Here is a 16,587-nt window from a genome sequence, read left to right as displayed (position 1 = left end):
GAGCTATGGACCTATAGAAGTTGTGATCTATCTGATTTATTAGGGTTTTTCCAATGTGTCTGTAAAAAATATCAACTATCTATCATTTTTAGTTAAGGCGTCCTGAAATAAAAAAATAAAAAAACATCCTTCCCTTTTATTTCATGCTATCACCATCTTGGACAATGCGTAGGAAATAAAAGATTCCATGACTTTAGCTGCTCTTGTCGGCTCATGTCATTGTGAATCTAGTTCCTGGGAAGTATAGTTGGGCGGTGGGAAATAACTAGCTTCTTCTGCTAATTGGTTTCCATATACTAAATCAATATAGCTGTCAGCCTCGGGCAGAACCGCTTGGAAAGAAAGATGAGGTTTGCTTTGTTTCAACAGATAAAGGAGTTTTCTTGCATATCTTAGAGGTCTGCACAGGAATGAAAAACCATGGCTTACATCCAAAGACATGGGTCGATTTAAATAGAGCTGAGCTGCAATACCAGATACAACCCATGGACAAGAGTGGTGCTGTTTCTGAGAAAAGCATTCCTGTTTATGTTCCAATCCTGTGCAGTCTCTTCTAACATGAATAGTCTTGGAAAATATCCTGTCTGTTGTGGTGAAAATGTAATTGGCCATTTGTAACTCTCCATATTGTATTCTAACTGCCATTAATGTTCAGTATTAAGGCTGATTTAGACACAACGAGAATCGTTCAAAATTTACTCAAAAGAATCTTTTCAGCGATTCTCGTTCTGTCTAAATGCAGGGACATTGTGCAGTTTTTATGCACGAGTCGCTGATCGCTGAATTCTAACGTGCTAGAATTGAGCGATCAACTGTCATCAGCGGAGGAGGCTGTTAACAGCTGGCTGCACTGATAAGATTCTCTCTGCCTGTGTCCTGATGGGACTTCACAGCGGGGCAAGGGCTGTAAGCGCAGAGAACACTATAACTGTTTGTTCATGCACAACATCTGTAGTGTTCGGCGAGAGATAGCGGCTGTGTAACACTGTGCCTGCATAGCTGCATAGTAGCTAATTAGCTATGCAAAGATGATCGCTCAAAGCTGTCACTCAAACTGTGCGATTATCTGTCAGTGTAAATGGGGTATTGTAGACTTGCTCGAACCCTGTTAATATCTGGACATAGAATCACAAGACCAATTCTTTAGTCAATGGTGATACTATTGTCTAATTAGTCTTGCAAGTCTATCACCATTGTCTAAAGAATTAGTTTGGGGATTCTATTGTCTAATTAGTCTTGCAAGTCTCTCACCATTGCCTTAAGACTGAACTGGGGCCTTTTGTATATTCAGAGCTTAGTGTTGTCATTGTTTTAAGAATCGGTTTTGTTGACTTCAGATTACGACCTTTTCGGATAAACAACTCTATGCACTGACATCTGCAATGCAAATATTCAAGCATTGGATCATACTAGATGACTATTTTCCCATTTCGATGGGCCGACAGTCTGCTAAATGACTGTACGAGTGCGGAGCACATTTTGTTTAAAGGGATTGTCTGGAATTTTACTACTGCTGACCTATCCTCTGGATAGGTGATCCGTAGTTAATTAGTCAAGGACTGCAACTCGATCGGCTGATTGCCAGGCCCGCTGTTCGTGAGTACAATGCTGGAAGCAGATGGCGCTGTCAATGTTTCAGCGACCCGGTTTGGTACTTCATGCACAGCTTCCATTGAATTGGAGCAGTGCCTGTAGTTCTTAATCGGGTTGCTCTAAAGTGCTTCCACCTGTGTCTGTATTGGCAGCTAGCCTGGGGATCAGCTAATTGGTGGGGATTCAGAGTGATGGACCCCCACTGATCAACTATTGGTGACCTATCCCAAGGATAGGTCATCAATCCTAACAATCCAGACCACCCCATTTAATTCCATGTGGACAATTGGGTGTTACCATTTCCTTTGCCAAAGGAGTGTGTCCTATACACTCTGACACTGTCAGCGCAGAATACACATTGCCAGATTTTGTAGCAAGAAGTTAACACCGTTTTGCCAATATATTCATACACTTCCAGGAAGAATAGCAGAGGTCCATCACAATGTAGAGTTCTAGGGGTAGATGTTCATGCGTTATTATTTTATGGGTCAGGAGAGGTGACGGCTCCTCTTTAAATAAATTGCTTTGTTGTTAATATTCATTCATTGAATGACGGAGTTTCTCGCACGCCACTCATGTATAGACCTCTTGAAGTAATTCCTTTTCTACTACATTATTGTTCTGCAGACAGTATACGTGATGACCCGGTCGACCTGGATAAAAGTTTGCAAGAATCGGAGTCTGGCGTGTCACAGAGGGAGACGGATCTGTTTCCATTCATGGACCAGTGGAACACAAGAATAAACAAAGTATCACTGCGAGAGATCATCGCGGAGGAAATGGCCATACAGGCCCATGAGGACTCGGTAAATGGCCATTAAATTGTTTGGGCTGCATTCAAATCGGAATTACTTCTGTAATGTCAAATGTATTTTTGGGCGGATAGTAGTGATTTCAGGGAAGTCTAATAACACCTGTTTTCTCTTGCGTAGAAGAAAGCTGCGTCAAGTAAGAACTGCGCCGTGAAGCTGAAGGAGAAGCAGCTCCTCGAATTGTTTCCTCATGTTGAGCAACAACTACTATTGGACATCTTTAAGGAAAACGAGTAAGGCAGCAATGTGTTCCTTCATTGAATGACCATTATATGAAACAGTAGACCAACACATTTCATTTTGTATGATCATGTGCAATGGTTTGGGCAAATACTCTTCAGTTAAAGTTGTCGCCTTTTCTACATTATGCATCTCTGAGAGTCCATGTAATGCATGGCTAAGGGCCACGGAATCATTCAGATTTGCGCAATCCGCTAGAATCTGAATGATTATCGTTCATTGTAAATACACGCATAACTGAACGACAAATGGGAAATGTTTCGGCCATGCATGAAAACTAAACAGCGGATCGGTCCGTGTAAACAGGCAGTCTTTCATCTATGAACGACTGCCTGTTCACTAAGAATGGAGACAGTCAGACCTGAATGATCCCCAGCCCGCTCCGCCTCCATTCAGTATTGATGATTGTTCCTGTGTAAAAGCGCTGGGCATCTGTGCTTGACAGGTCGTCCTGAATAAAAAAAGCCTACGTCAGGTCCTCCAAACGGAGAGACACTTTTGGCAGTGGCTTTTTTCTGTGGATAATAAAGGGGGGGGGGATCTCCACCCTATTACATCCAAATGCTCTAATGCGGCAAACAAAGGGTTATCTGAAATATAAACCACTGATCCAGAAATTATTCTGACTGTCATTATGGAGTCGGAAAGGAATGTTTTCCACCAAATGGGGTAAATTGGCTTCTGACTCATTTGTTTTGTTTTTTACTTCCTCTGGATCAACAATGGAAGGTGAAGTGGAAACAGCTGAACTGGATGGACATTTGTCTTTTTTCAGCCTTGCATACTATGTTACTATGGTGAAATTATTCTTCAGTCATCATGTAACTAGCCCCTCAGTATAAGTAGCTAGTATTATCATGCTTAGTTATTCCTTTCTATGTGAAACTTAAGCTCAGGTGAGTCATGTGACCTCATTCTGAATACCTGAGATTTACTTGGCTTTATGTTGTCTCAAAGTAGTTTTCCAGTCAGCGTGATTCCTCTGTGATGTATCCTAACACACCGGCTCTTTATATAACTTTGTAATATGATGTTAAAGGGGTTGTCTCATGCATAGAAACTATTACCTGTCCACAGGATAAGCGGTAAGTATCTGATCATCTGATTGGTTGGGATGCAACCTCTGCTACCCTCACGATCACTATATTTGGGATCCAGAGTGTCCCTGAATGAATGTAGCAGTTGTCACTTGTGAGCACTACTGCTCTATTTATCTCTATAGTACTTATGGAGATAGTAGAGCAGATTGACAAAAATGGAAAAAAAACATGTTTTCCAATCCATGCCAAGATGAAGAAACAAGAAAAGTCATATTTTCATTGAGGCGAATTTGAAAAATAAAAGAACCCAGACCAAAATGACCTGTAATGTTGGTTTGCTGTAAAAGATTAGCCATTCAACAAACTAAGTGCATTAAGATGAATTATGTCTGCTTTGGTCCACAGTTATAACTTGGAGAAGACCGAGCAGTTCATGAGCTCTGTCCTGGAGGCTGATCCCGTGCGGAATGTGATAGCACAAGGGTTCAAACAAGCAGCGTACACAGCGACTGAGAGAAGCAAGGAAAAGGTACTTCTGTCCATTTGTTGATGAGATGATGTATTCTTGTAAAACTTATTAAAGGGGTTGTCTCATCAGAAACCAATAGAATGCCAGGCCTGGGATTAATAGCTGATTGCCCTGGGTCTCACTCCTGGCACCAATGGCAGACAGGTGATTTAAAGCCAAGACCAGTCAGACACTTCCAGTGGCAGCTGCTTGCAGGAGATTTGTAGCATTAACCCTTACCAAGCCAATTTTGAATTCAGGGTTTCTTAGGGGGGCTTTCTATTTCTGACGTTATACAGCAGCACCATCTGCTGGCTAAAGCCAGTACTGCAGTATGTGAGGTGGCAGAGAAGCTGCGACAGCTAAATATTCAGTAAGAATACCCTGACTTTCTCGTCCGTATCATTGGGGGCCACAGCCTAGACCATGGGATATAGCCACTGCCCTAGGAGGCGACACTAAGCAAAAAAGTGTTAGCTCCTCCCTACCTGGCTATATCCCCCCTGCAGGCACTCAGCTAATTAGTCTTTAGCTTAGTGTCTGCTAGGAGGCAGACATGGAAAGAGCTATTCGCGGGAATCCGGGGAGTCGGGGCTTTTCCCTGGCTCTACTGGCCTCCCGGGGGAGACGCAGGCAGGGGGTGTCTCCACCACTACTGCGGCGTCTCACCCAGAGAAGAAAAAGGGGCCCGACCATGCAATGCGCATCTGAGTCGGTTACCCGCCAGCCATAGGGCTCCCCCTCCCTGGAGTAGCGCACTGTCTGACGGTGACGCGTAGGGGGCAGCACTGCTGGAGTAGTCGACGCAAGGGCAGGCTGTGGCTCCCAGGACAAAGACACCCCCGCTTGGGACTATGGAGCATTCCGGCGCCATACGGACAGACCGCACAGCCAAGCTTTGAACACATACCTTAAGGAGCATCAGGACGTCGGCGGTGGCAACGGCGGGGGCAGCGGCAGCGGCGACGGCAGCGGCGATAGCAGCAGCAAAGGCGGCGGCAGCGGCAGCTCTCCCGGCCAGGGATAGAAGCTTGCGTGTCGCAGGACGCCGGGACGCCGGCCGGCAGGCCACCTCCGGGCACGGCGCTCCGGGGGGCGGAGCGCCGTCGTCACGGCCGGAAAGCGTCACTTCCGGGTCGCGGGGACGCTTCCGGGGCAGGCCACGCCCCCTCCGACCGGGGTGAGTGTAAAAAGACCGCCGGACAGAGGAATGGCCACGCTCTGGGACACTTCATTGGTCTACACCTCTGAGCCCAGCACCTGCAGCTCGCCTGAAGCACACAGCAGCCTTCCAGCCGTTCAGCCCTGCAGTCCTGCAGTTTCCCTCTGCAGTTTCCTTCTGCAACGGAGAAAGCACCCGGACAGCAGCAGCACCTCCTGTCTCGGGCACCAGCAGCAGTAGCAACTCCGCAGCAGTCCCTGCCACAGCACCTGCCGGGTCACCAACGCCGCGAGATCGTATGGTACACCAGCGTCGACTTCCGACAGCATCCAAGCGTCAGGACCAGAGGCTCCAGCTGGACCGGGGGAACCGCAGAAACAGATGCTAGACCGGGTAAGCCCTGCCCAAGGCAGCACTTTGCGGTGTTCTCCCCTCGCCCTCCCCATCCCCCCTGCAGGCATTCCTGTAACGGTACTCAGCTTTCCCGCTACCTGGGAATTGTTTTCTGTTGCCATGTCTGACCCTAGATCAGAGGGTTCCAGCTCGGCCAAGGGGAGGGTGAAGCATTACGCTTGCACTACCTCAGCGGTAAGTTCGCTTGCGGTCAAGTCGACCCCCGCTGCACTAGATGTGCCGCGGTGCGCGCAGCCCAGGGTCCCCGGTGCCCCCCGCCGCCCCTGTGGAGCCAGGGCCCGAACCCCAACGGGCGAGGTCCCTGGCCGCTGCCGTTTTCTGGCTTGGCCATATCCTCTGCGGCAATGTTACGCCGGTTAGAGCCCAGCTCAGACGCGTCCTCCTCGGAATATGCACGAGAGAGGGCACACAAAAGGAAGAGGTCCCTTAGCAGCGAGGACACTCCCCATAGAGCGCGCCACACCGGGAGGTCGTCTGGACCCTCAAAGTCCAGACGATCCAGGGACTCTCATGGCTCTCATGGTCCAGGGAGTCCGGGCATGCTTATCATAGATCAAGGCATTTTTTTCACGGTCCCGGTATTCTGCGAGACCAGCCCGGGCTCGCGATGAGTCCCCTCGAGCATCTTGCTCATGGGCGCCCCAGGACACGGCCCAAACGGCAGGCAAGGGCAGTGGGTCTGAAGACTACGACCACTCTGCAGGCTCGTCAGTTTTGGAACTAGACGAGGAACAGGTGTCGCGCCTAGCCAGCCTAATGTACGGCCTGGTAATATCCATAAGGGAAACCCTCCAAGTAATGGAGGAAACAGTCCAGACGCCTCCTTCCGCGGTGTCATTTAGACGGCAGAAGGAGATCACGACAGGTCTTCCCAGACCATCCGGATTTTTCGGAGGTTCTTAATAAGGGATGGCAGAACCCGGATAAGAAATTTAGGCAACCCGGGAAGACTTGGGGAAAGTACATACCCATTCCCAGGGGGCCTGAAAAAGGGGTTGGGCGGTACCTCCGGTAGTTGACTCGCCAGTGTCGTGACTGTCTAGAAGCACAGCACTGCAAACAGCCAAGGTAGCAATGCTGGCTAATCCTCAAGACAGGAAGCTGGATGCGTGGGTAAAACCGTGTTTTAAGCCACAGGCACCGCCTTACAGCCGAATTTTGCGACCGCATGGGTCAGCAAGGCATCCATAGCCTGGGCCAAGCAGCTACGGAGAGACAGTGTAGCAGGCGCTCCACCAAATGAGTTGCTCGAACTGACAAACAACGTCATACAGGCAAACAAATTTGTATGCACAGCAGAGCTAGGCGCAGCCAAGTTCGGTGCCCGGCCATCCGCCGCATCGGTGACGGCAAGGAGAACTCTCTGGCTGAAAAAAAAAAAAAAAAAAGAAAGCTGGTCAGCAGATACAGCATCCAAGATGGCCCTAACAAAATGGCCATTCGAAGGAAACAGGCTGTTTGGACCTAAACTAGATGACATGGTAAAGGGCGCTACAGGCGGCAAGAGCACGTCGTTACCACAAATGCCGGCAAGAAAGGAGAAGGTTCCACTAAAAAGGAAACCGTTCTTTCTTTTAGATCCTTTCGGCGTTTTTTTCATCCCACCCAGGGTCAGGGCAGTGGTCCCAGTCTACAAGAACCCCGACAGACGCAAAGAGGGGCCCCTCTTTCAAAACAAGGCAAACATGGCGATCCCGACCCGGAATATCTAAAACAGCGGGATCAAAAGAGCGCGGCACGAGATGCTGCCCCCACCCAGTGTCACCAGAGTGGGGGGGGGGGCAGGCTCTCCCAATTGCGAGAGACATAGGGGAGGCGCGTGAGTAACAAGTGGGTGCAGGAAATTGTGACATCCGGTTACGCAATCGAATTCACGACTCCCCCACGGAATTCGTTCTGCAGGTCCAGAGTGCCTACCACCCTGGAAGGAGTAGCCAACCTACAGCAGGCAGTGTGGAACCTTCTGGCACAGGGGGTTGTGAAACCGATACCGGAGGCACAAGAGAGGCAAGGGTTCTATTTGAATCTTTTTCTTGTACCCAAAAAGGACGGCAGAGTGAGGCCGGTGCTGGATTTAAGGAGGTTGAGCCAATTCATCAGAACAAAACATTTCCGGATAGAGTCAATCAAGTCCGTGATAACCTCCATGCAACCGGGCGAATTTCTGTCCTCAATAGATATCAAGGACGCTTATCTCCATATCCCGATTCGGGAAACGCATAAAAAATTCCTTCGTTTCGAAACACAGGGAAGGTTTTTTCAGTTTACGGCGCTGCCATTCGGCCTGTCTACCTCTCCAAGGGTCTTTACGAAGGTACTAGCAGCAGTGATGGCGCCACTCCATGCGGAAGGTATATCAGCCATTCCATACCTGGACGATATACTAATAAAGGCACCGTCGTGGGACGGCAACAGCGTACACGTCACGAGGAAGATTCTAGAAGAATTCGGCTGGATAGTGAACCGCGAAAAATCATGCCTAATACCGACACAACACTTGGAGTTTTGGGCATGATATTCGATACCAGCCAGCACCAGGTCCGGCTACCTCAAGCAAAGGTAGACAAGCTCCGGCAGGGGGTCCGGTCCCTAACACAGGGGAAACCGTTAACCCTCAGACACTGCATGGCTATCCTGGGCCAGATGGTGGCAGCATTCGAGGCGGTTCCGTTCGCCCAGTTTCCAGTCAAGGAAACTACAACACTTGATATTGTCACGCCGGAATGGGTTCCGGATGACCCTGGAACAGCGAATCCAGATAACCCCTCAAGGCCAAAGGTCACTGAAGTGGTGGCTGGAACCTGGGAGGCTTCAGGCGGGATGGCCTTTGGGCACAAGTCGCTGGACAGTAGTGACGACGGACGCCAGCCTTTCAGGTTGGGGCGGAACACTAGGGGATCAGTCTGTTCAAGGAGTGTGGTCTCAAAAAGAGACAAGGCTACATATAAACATCCTAGAGTTGCGGGCCATCTACTTGACTCTCCGACACTTCGGGCCCAATCTCAAGAAAAAATGTACGTATTCAGATGGACAACACCATAGCGGTGGCCTATGTCAACCGACAAGGAGGAACACGGAGCGTGTCGGTAATGAGCGAGGCAGCAGGCATACTAACGTGGGCGGAGAAGCATCTGAGCTCGATTTCCGCAGTCTACATTCCCGGAATAGAGAAAACTGGGTGGCGAATTACCTAAGCCGAGAAACAGTGGATCCCGGCGATTGGGGGCTGCACCCAGAAGTATTTCGGACGATATGCCGGAAGTGGGGCACGCCAGACGTGCACCTCAGGGCGTCCCGACTAAATTACAGGCTACGCCCATTTATGTCCCGAGCACGGGATCCACAAGCAGCGGCAACGAATGCGCTAACCATTTCGTGGGAGGAGTACAAGCTCCTATACGTATTTCCACCCGTTTCTCTCATACCGAGGACCCTAGGGAAAATCAAGCAGGAAGGATGATCAGCAGTATTAATAGCACCAGACTGGCCAAGAAGAAGCTGGTACGCGACCATCATAGAAATACTGTTCGACACACCGTGGCATCCTCCAGAGCAAAGAGACCTGCTATCCCAGGGGCCTTTTTTTCTACACCCAAATTCCAAGTCTCTACATTTGACGGCTTGGCCGTTGAGACCGAGGTGTGGAGGAGGAAAGGTTATTCGGAGAAGGTTATCCAGACTATGATACGGGTCAGAAAACCAGCCTCATCGGCAGTTTATTATAGAGTCTGAGAAGCGCTTCTTCACCTGTGTGAGGAGGGGCGGGTACAACCGATGCAATTGTCGGTGGCCAGAATTCTTGCATCCTTACAATCAGGCCTCGAGGTAGGATTGAGGGTAGGCTCGTTAAGGGGACAGGTGTCGGCATTAACGGTGCTGTTCCAAAAACCAATCGCAAAGAGGATGGCAGTACGTACATTCCTGCAAGGAGTCGCCCATACGACACCCCCGTTTAAACCCCCGGTCCAAACTTGGGACCTTAATTTCGTGTTAGACACTATGACGGGCCAGCCGTTCGAGCAGCTGAAGGAGATTCCTATGCGACTACTGACCTGGAAGATGGTATTCCTCGTCGCCATTACGGCAATCCGTAGGGTCTCGGAGCTGGCGGCTTTGGCTATGCAGGCGCCATATATGACCGTCCACCAGGACAAAGTGGTGCTGAGGCCATCACCCAAGTTTCTACCAAGGGTGGTATCACAGTTTCATACTAATGAAGAAAATTGTCTGGCCTTCTCTTTGTCCAGATCCAGTACACAAAGAGGAAAAAATGCTGCACCACCTGGACATAGTAAGGGCGCTGAGGATCTATGTGAAAAGTACAAAGGCGCTTCGTAGGACCGACACCCTCTTCGTTATTCCGGAGGGGACCCGAAGGGGCTTGGCAGCCTCAAGTCACCCTACCCAAATGGATAGGGTCCCTGATAACAGAGACATATCGCACCTCAGGGCGCTCGCCGCCATTTCGGGTTACGGCCCACTCCACACGGGCGGTAGGGGCTTACCGGGCAGTCCGTCACGGAGCCTCAGCCCTTCAGGAGGGTAAGGCAGCCACCTGGACTTCCTTACATATGTTCTCAAAATCTTATAAGGTCCACACAGCTGCATCATCTGACGCCGCTCTTGGCCGGAAGATCTTGCAGGCGGCGGTCGTTGACCGCACAGCCGAACTTTGAATGCCCACCCAATATATTGTTTTCGGGACTGCTTGTGGACGTCCCATGGTCTAGGCTGTGGCCCCCAATGATACGGACGAGAAACAGATATTTTTGGTATAACTTACCGTAAAATCTCTTTCTCGTCGCGTTCATTGGGGGCCACAGCACCCACCCCTTATTTATTTAGGCGGTTGCTGGAACTTTCTGTTCTTCGGTCATGGTTCGGCAGAAAATTGTGCCAAAGAGTTCGTTTTGGTATGTATAAAACATAATATGTATAATTTGACTCCCACTGGCTTCCTACTGCTTGCAGACAGACTAATTAGCTGAGTGCCTGCAGGGGGGATATAGCCAGGTAGGGAGGAGCTAACACTTTTTTGCTTAGTGTCGCCTCCTAGGGCAGTGGCTATATCCCATGGTCTAGGCTGTGGCCCCCAATGAACGCGACGAGAAAGAGATTTTACGGTAAGTTATACCAAAAATATCTGTTTTTCTGACATCAGAGCTGTACAGATTTCAATCAGAATGTAGAAAGATGTCAGACAGTGAATTGGAAAGGGTTAAGGCCCATTTACATCCTTACATGTAAATGGGCCTTTAGAAGCTGACCATTCATATGAATGGCTGTTCTGTACAGTACAGAATCCATCAGAACGATACATCGCAGAGGGGATCCTTAGCAGTGGACCCCTATTCTATGATGTTATGTATAGCACTTATGTGAGTCCTCTGGCCTTGATTGGGCCGGTATGCCTTTTTTTTTCTTGTGCTCGTCTACGCGGCAGTAAAATATGCTATTTTTTACAAATACATTTAGAAAATAAAAAGCATGCTGCACAGTGTACTTTTTGCTTTGTGACTCTATGGGTGTCATACGCCACTATATTGGCATATGTCAGAGGTATAGGGTGGGAAATCCTCAAGAGATGTACTTTTGATGAGCACTGCAAATGCAACCTAAAACTAAGGCTAGTGCACAGTACCGGACAGTGTGAGTTGCATCCTAGAGACTCATATACAACTTGCATCCAACAGCCCAAGGACACCAGTCTATGTGTCATCTGATATACACGGACACAGCACATTCACATGCAATGGCACGTACTATTTCTCTTATGTGAAACAGACAGGAATAGGACAGGCCATGAGTTATTTTTACATAAACCATCAGTCCGTGTGAAAAAATGTCCATGTGCACAGCTTCATAGGCTATAATAGAGTTCTATGCTGTCCGTGGAATTGCACAGACGGCACACAGCCACAAAACCGGTTAATGTGTCGGAGGCCTAAAGCAACTTTTCTTTCTATGGGCACCACACCATTTCAGTTTATCTCACCTTAGTTTGCTTTGCATTTGCATGCAATCTATTTCTTTGTTCTTCTTTTGAAATAAAGACACATCACTGCAAATGGGCTTTTGTGAGTGTCTGGGGCTGCAGCTCAGTTCTTGGCACAACCACAGTTGTATGTACAGGCGTGTCTGGGTAAACAATGAAGGGCGGACAAGACTCACAGGAGTTCTGCTGCTGGTTCGTTCTTGTGAGCAAAAGTGGTGATGGGAGTATTGATGGCCTATTTTATATATATATATTTATATATATATATATATATATATATATATATATATATATATATATAAGATAAAGTCACTGATAGATAGTGATTGATATATATATATATATATATATATATATATATATATATATATATATATATATATATATATATATATATATATATATAATAAACACGCATGATTGCGCAATCACTTGTGTGGTGGTGTTGAAGAACCTGTACACAGCATTTTTTGTTTTATTTAGTTTTTTTTTCTTTTTGTAAGTGGGTCAAATGCGAAAAAAACCCAGTCTGACATTTCCTAACCCTCCCTCAATGACTGTCATTGTCGGAATTAAGAAGTTTCTCGCAAATATTTTTTAATTTACGGAAACTTCTTATAAAAAAAAAATGGTAAAACAAAAAACCCTTTCTTCTTAAAAGAAAGATAAAATAAGCAACTTTTGAAACCACATATGGCACAGGTTTCTAATGTGTGCCTAGTCGTGAAGAGGTTAATTGGCCTTTAAAACATAGATAACATTAACCCCTTAATGACATGGCCTATTTTGGCGTTGAGGACCAAGCGATTTTTTGGTATTTTTCCATCTCCATTTTTCAAAAGCCATAACTTTTTTATTTTTCCGTGGACGCGGCTGTATAAGGGCTTGTTTTTTGCGTGGCGAGCTGTAGTTTTTATCGGTGCCACTTTTGGGTACATAGACAATATCGTCAAATTTTTTTAATTTTTTTTTTATGATAACAGGGAGAGAAAATGCATCAATTCTGCCATAGATTTCTTTTTCTTTTTTTTACAGCATTAATCATGCAGCATAAATGACACACTAAATTTTTTCTGTGGGTCGGTACGGTAACAACGATACCAAAATTGTTATATTTTTTTTTAGGTTTTTACACTTTTTTGCAATAAAACCCCCTTTTTTTGGAACCCTTTTTTTTCCTCTATAGCTGCATTCAAAGTCCTGTAACTTTTTTATTTTTCTATGTACGGAGCTCTATGAGGGCTTATTTTTTACGAGACGAGCTGTAGTTTTTATTGGTACCATTTTGGGGAATGTACGGCTTTTTTGATCACTTTTATTGCATTTTTTGGGAGGCAAAATGCTAATGTGTTTGGCGTCCTGTTGCCATGGCGACAGGCCGGGCTCTCGTGATGACATCGCGAGTTCCGGCCGGAGACACAGAGGGATCGCGATCCCTCTGTGAACTCTTTCCCTCCCGCGATCTACTTAGATCGCGGCAGGGAAGGTGTTAACAGCGGGCGGCGCATCTCCGATGCCCCCCCGCTGTTGCAGCGGGACGCCGGCTGTGACTGACAGCCGGCTCCCGCTGCGGGATAGCGCTGGATCTTATGTGATCCCGCGCTATCTCCAGGACGTACCGGTACGCCCTGTTGCGGGAAGTACCAGGCTGCCAGGACGTACCGGTACGCCCTGGAGTGGGAAGGGGTTAAAGGGTACGCTCACTTTCTGTCTTCATATTTGTTAATGCTCCAGTGCTTAGCAAGTCTTAAATAAAAAAAATATCCTACCGTTTTGTGTCATTCAGTAGGTTAGCGAACCGCATTGGGCAGAGAGAAGGGAAGAGGATGGCAGAGTCCGACTACACGAGGTTTGTTTGTAGTCTGCAACCATAGCGACACAGATCTGCATTGGGCTGTGAACACAAGACAGTAGATTCTTAAGAACTTTTTGCAAAGTTGCTTCATTTTTACTTATTTCAGACACTTTAGGACACAGCTTTTCTACTAATGTCTAAAAACTTTTTTTGACCATAAAAGATATCGCGCCATCTGAATTTCTTACGTATTTACTGACAACTTTCCATTCTAAAACCAACCTTTTGTGATCTTGGCACTAACCGAACGCATTCATTTTATATTATGGTCGATTTGAGTAGAAGTTGAAATCGGATGAAGATCTCCTCAATGAACGATATTTCCAGGACTTGGAGTACCCCAATTACAACGACTTCAGAGCGGAGGCTTTCCTCTACCATCAGAAGCAGCAGGAGAGCTACAGGAAAGCGGCAGAAGCTCATCACCGGGGCATGAAGCAAGTAGCAGCTTATTATGCTCAGCAGGTCTGTGCTAGTAAATGCAGATCATAGATTACAATGATCTGACACATTGGACACTATGCCGGTAATTGGCGTTGTTCTTACGGCCGTTGCTTTACCACAGGGTTATCTATATGGGCAGAAGATGAAAGAGGAAAATCAGAGAGCAGCTGTACAAATCTTCGAGAGGGCTAATGAGTATCTATTGCCGGAGAATATATTAGATTTACATGGACTCCATGTGGACGAAGCGATGAAACACCTCCGCAAGGTGCTGCAGGAAAAGACAGATGGTAATCCTATTAATGTTCTCTTTCGTTCAATTATCATGCGTTCGTTTATCAGTTTTGCATAATTGAGGTATCTGAAATACTTAGATCTACGTAATACACATAATTTTACAAATGTATTCCTATCTCATATTTAATAACTGTAGCAAGATTATCTGCATTGAAAAATGAAGAATATTCGGATCTGTTACATACTGCAGAAGGGATTATTAATTGTAGCTGATTGTTGCAGTTCTATTGTTTGGGGGGGGGGGGGAATTGGGTTCATAAATTCCTCTACAACCCCTCATTGTGCCTACTGGTGAGAGGGCTAAGATGAGAATCGACTTACCAAAACTTGGGAGAGTGGAGGGTACTTGTCCTTGACCTTTGCAAGACCTCTGGACTTGGAGGGTTAGAGAATGTTGCAGTAGACTGCATGCTTTTGATTTATTTTCAGTGCGCCTGGGTTCTTTGCCAACTCTATATTAAAAGGGTTATCTAGTTATACATTAGTGATGAGTGAGCATACTCGCTAAGAGCAATTGCTTGAGCGAGCATTGCCCTTAGCGAGTACCTGCCCGCTTGAGAGAAAAGGCTTGGCTGCCGGCGGCGGGCAGGAAGCGGCGGGGGAGAGCGAGGAGGAACAGAGGGGAGATCTCTCTCTCCCTTTCTCCCCTCGCTCCCCCTGCTTACTGCCGCAATTCACCTGTCACCCGCGCCGGCAGCCAAACCTTTTCTCTCGAGTGGGCAGGTACTCGCTAAGGGCAATGCTCGCTCAAGCAATTGCTTTTAGCGAGTATGCTCGCTCATCTCTATTATACATCCATATGTATATAACTATCAATAGTGGATAAAATAAAAATCTAAAAATAAATCGTATTTGTATACCGGCAACGTATTACGCAGCACTTTCAGGTTATTTATTTATTACCCCCTCCAAGCTGGGTACTTATTTTACCAACCTTGGAAGGCTGAGTCATCCTTGAGCCACTTACCTGAACCAATGCGGGGATTGAACTTCCCAACCTTCAGGTCGTGAACAAGAGCTTAGGACTGCATTTCCACTGCCTTAACACTCTGCCGCACACGAGGCTCCATGACCCCTCTAATTAACTGTGCATGAGGACATTCTTACTTGTGCACTGAGCTGATGTCTGCAGCAAGCTGACAGCTCCTTTCCAACTGCAGTGGCCAGATTTGGCATTACAGTCAAAGTTCTCATTCACCCTAGTAGGCGCTTTGTTTGTAATACCAAACCTGGCCACTGCAGTGAAAATGGAGCTGTCTGCTTCCTGCAGAAATAAGCTCAGTGCTCAAGAACACCAGGCGGTCATCAGCTGATTGTTGGGGATCCCAGACAGCGGACTCATGCTGATCTACTATTGATGGCCTATTCTACAGATAGGTCATCAATAATTTACCACTGGACAACCTCTTCAAACAGTGCAACTAAGATGAAGTCACTGATTGAGGCTGGACCCTTATAAAAGAGGAAAACCACCTGGAATTGTTCTGTCTACAGTTGTGCCTCTTCCTTCTGGAGGAGTCTCTGATTTGGCAGACATTGACTTACTGAGTAGCTTCCTCAATATCGATGAGTTTTTCTTCCATTAGGAGGAGAGCTATTTGCATACTTTTCCCAGGGAGCATTGCATGTAAGACTCCCTACACTGGTGGATCTCTGTAAGGAGAATCAACACCTTCCAAGAGATGTTTGTTTTACTAGAAGTCGTGGAATATAATGGGAAGCCATATGCACCAATAACACTTTTTACTGAAAGCGCATTGACATTACAACATGAAATGACTGACTGCGCTTGTATTGTGCTGATCCCTGGTTTATGAATTCCAATCATGAACAAAAATGAGTAAAATACCGTGTTCCCCCCCAAAATAAGACCATTTCTTATATTAATTTTTGTTCAAAAAGGTTTACCTTTTTTACATGTATAGCTGCCTGGACACTGTTTAAATGGACTTTTTTTAATTAACTGTTAGCAGGGCTTAATTTTGGAGTAGGGCTTATATTTCAAGCATCCTCAAAAAAGCCTGAAAAATCATTTTGCATCCTCAAAAATTCTGGAAAATCATGCTATGTCTTATTTTCAGGGAAACCGGGTAGAAATATTATTTTTAATTTCTATAGTCCTTAATATTGCCTGTTTTTATTCCTGTAAGTACACTATTTTCAAGAGTATGACGCACGATAATAAATACTCTAGAGGCTTCGCCGAGATATTCTGTATTTGCAGTTT

General features: G+C 46.7%; 1 protein-coding gene across 2 annotated transcripts in view; it reads left to right on the top strand.

Moving 5' to 3' along the window:
• Positions 1 to 16,587, top strand: part of N4BP2 (NEDD4 binding protein 2) — a 60,557-nt gene that overhangs the window by 37,402 nt on the left and 6,568 nt on the right. For both annotated transcript variants that reach the window (XM_066573167.1, XM_066573168.1), the window contains exons 11-15: positions 2,221 to 2,399; positions 2,526 to 2,638; positions 4,091 to 4,214; positions 13,902 to 14,084; positions 14,185 to 14,353. In XM_066573167.1, coding sequence (XP_066429264.1) covers positions 2,221 to 2,399; positions 2,526 to 2,638; positions 4,091 to 4,214; positions 13,902 to 14,084; positions 14,185 to 14,353 — 768 coding nt within the window. The remainder of the gene's footprint in view (positions 1 to 2,220; positions 2,400 to 2,525; positions 2,639 to 4,090; positions 4,215 to 13,901; positions 14,085 to 14,184; positions 14,354 to 16,587) is intronic.

This window comes from Eleutherodactylus coqui, chromosome 7, assembly GCF_035609145.1.
Source record: "Eleutherodactylus coqui strain aEleCoq1 chromosome 7, aEleCoq1.hap1, whole genome shotgun sequence".
NCBI lineage: Eukaryota > Metazoa > Chordata > Amphibia > Anura > Eleutherodactylidae > Eleutherodactylus > Eleutherodactylus coqui.
The sequence above is the reverse complement of the archived record's forward strand: the minus strand, read 5'-3'. Positions and strand labels throughout refer to the sequence as shown.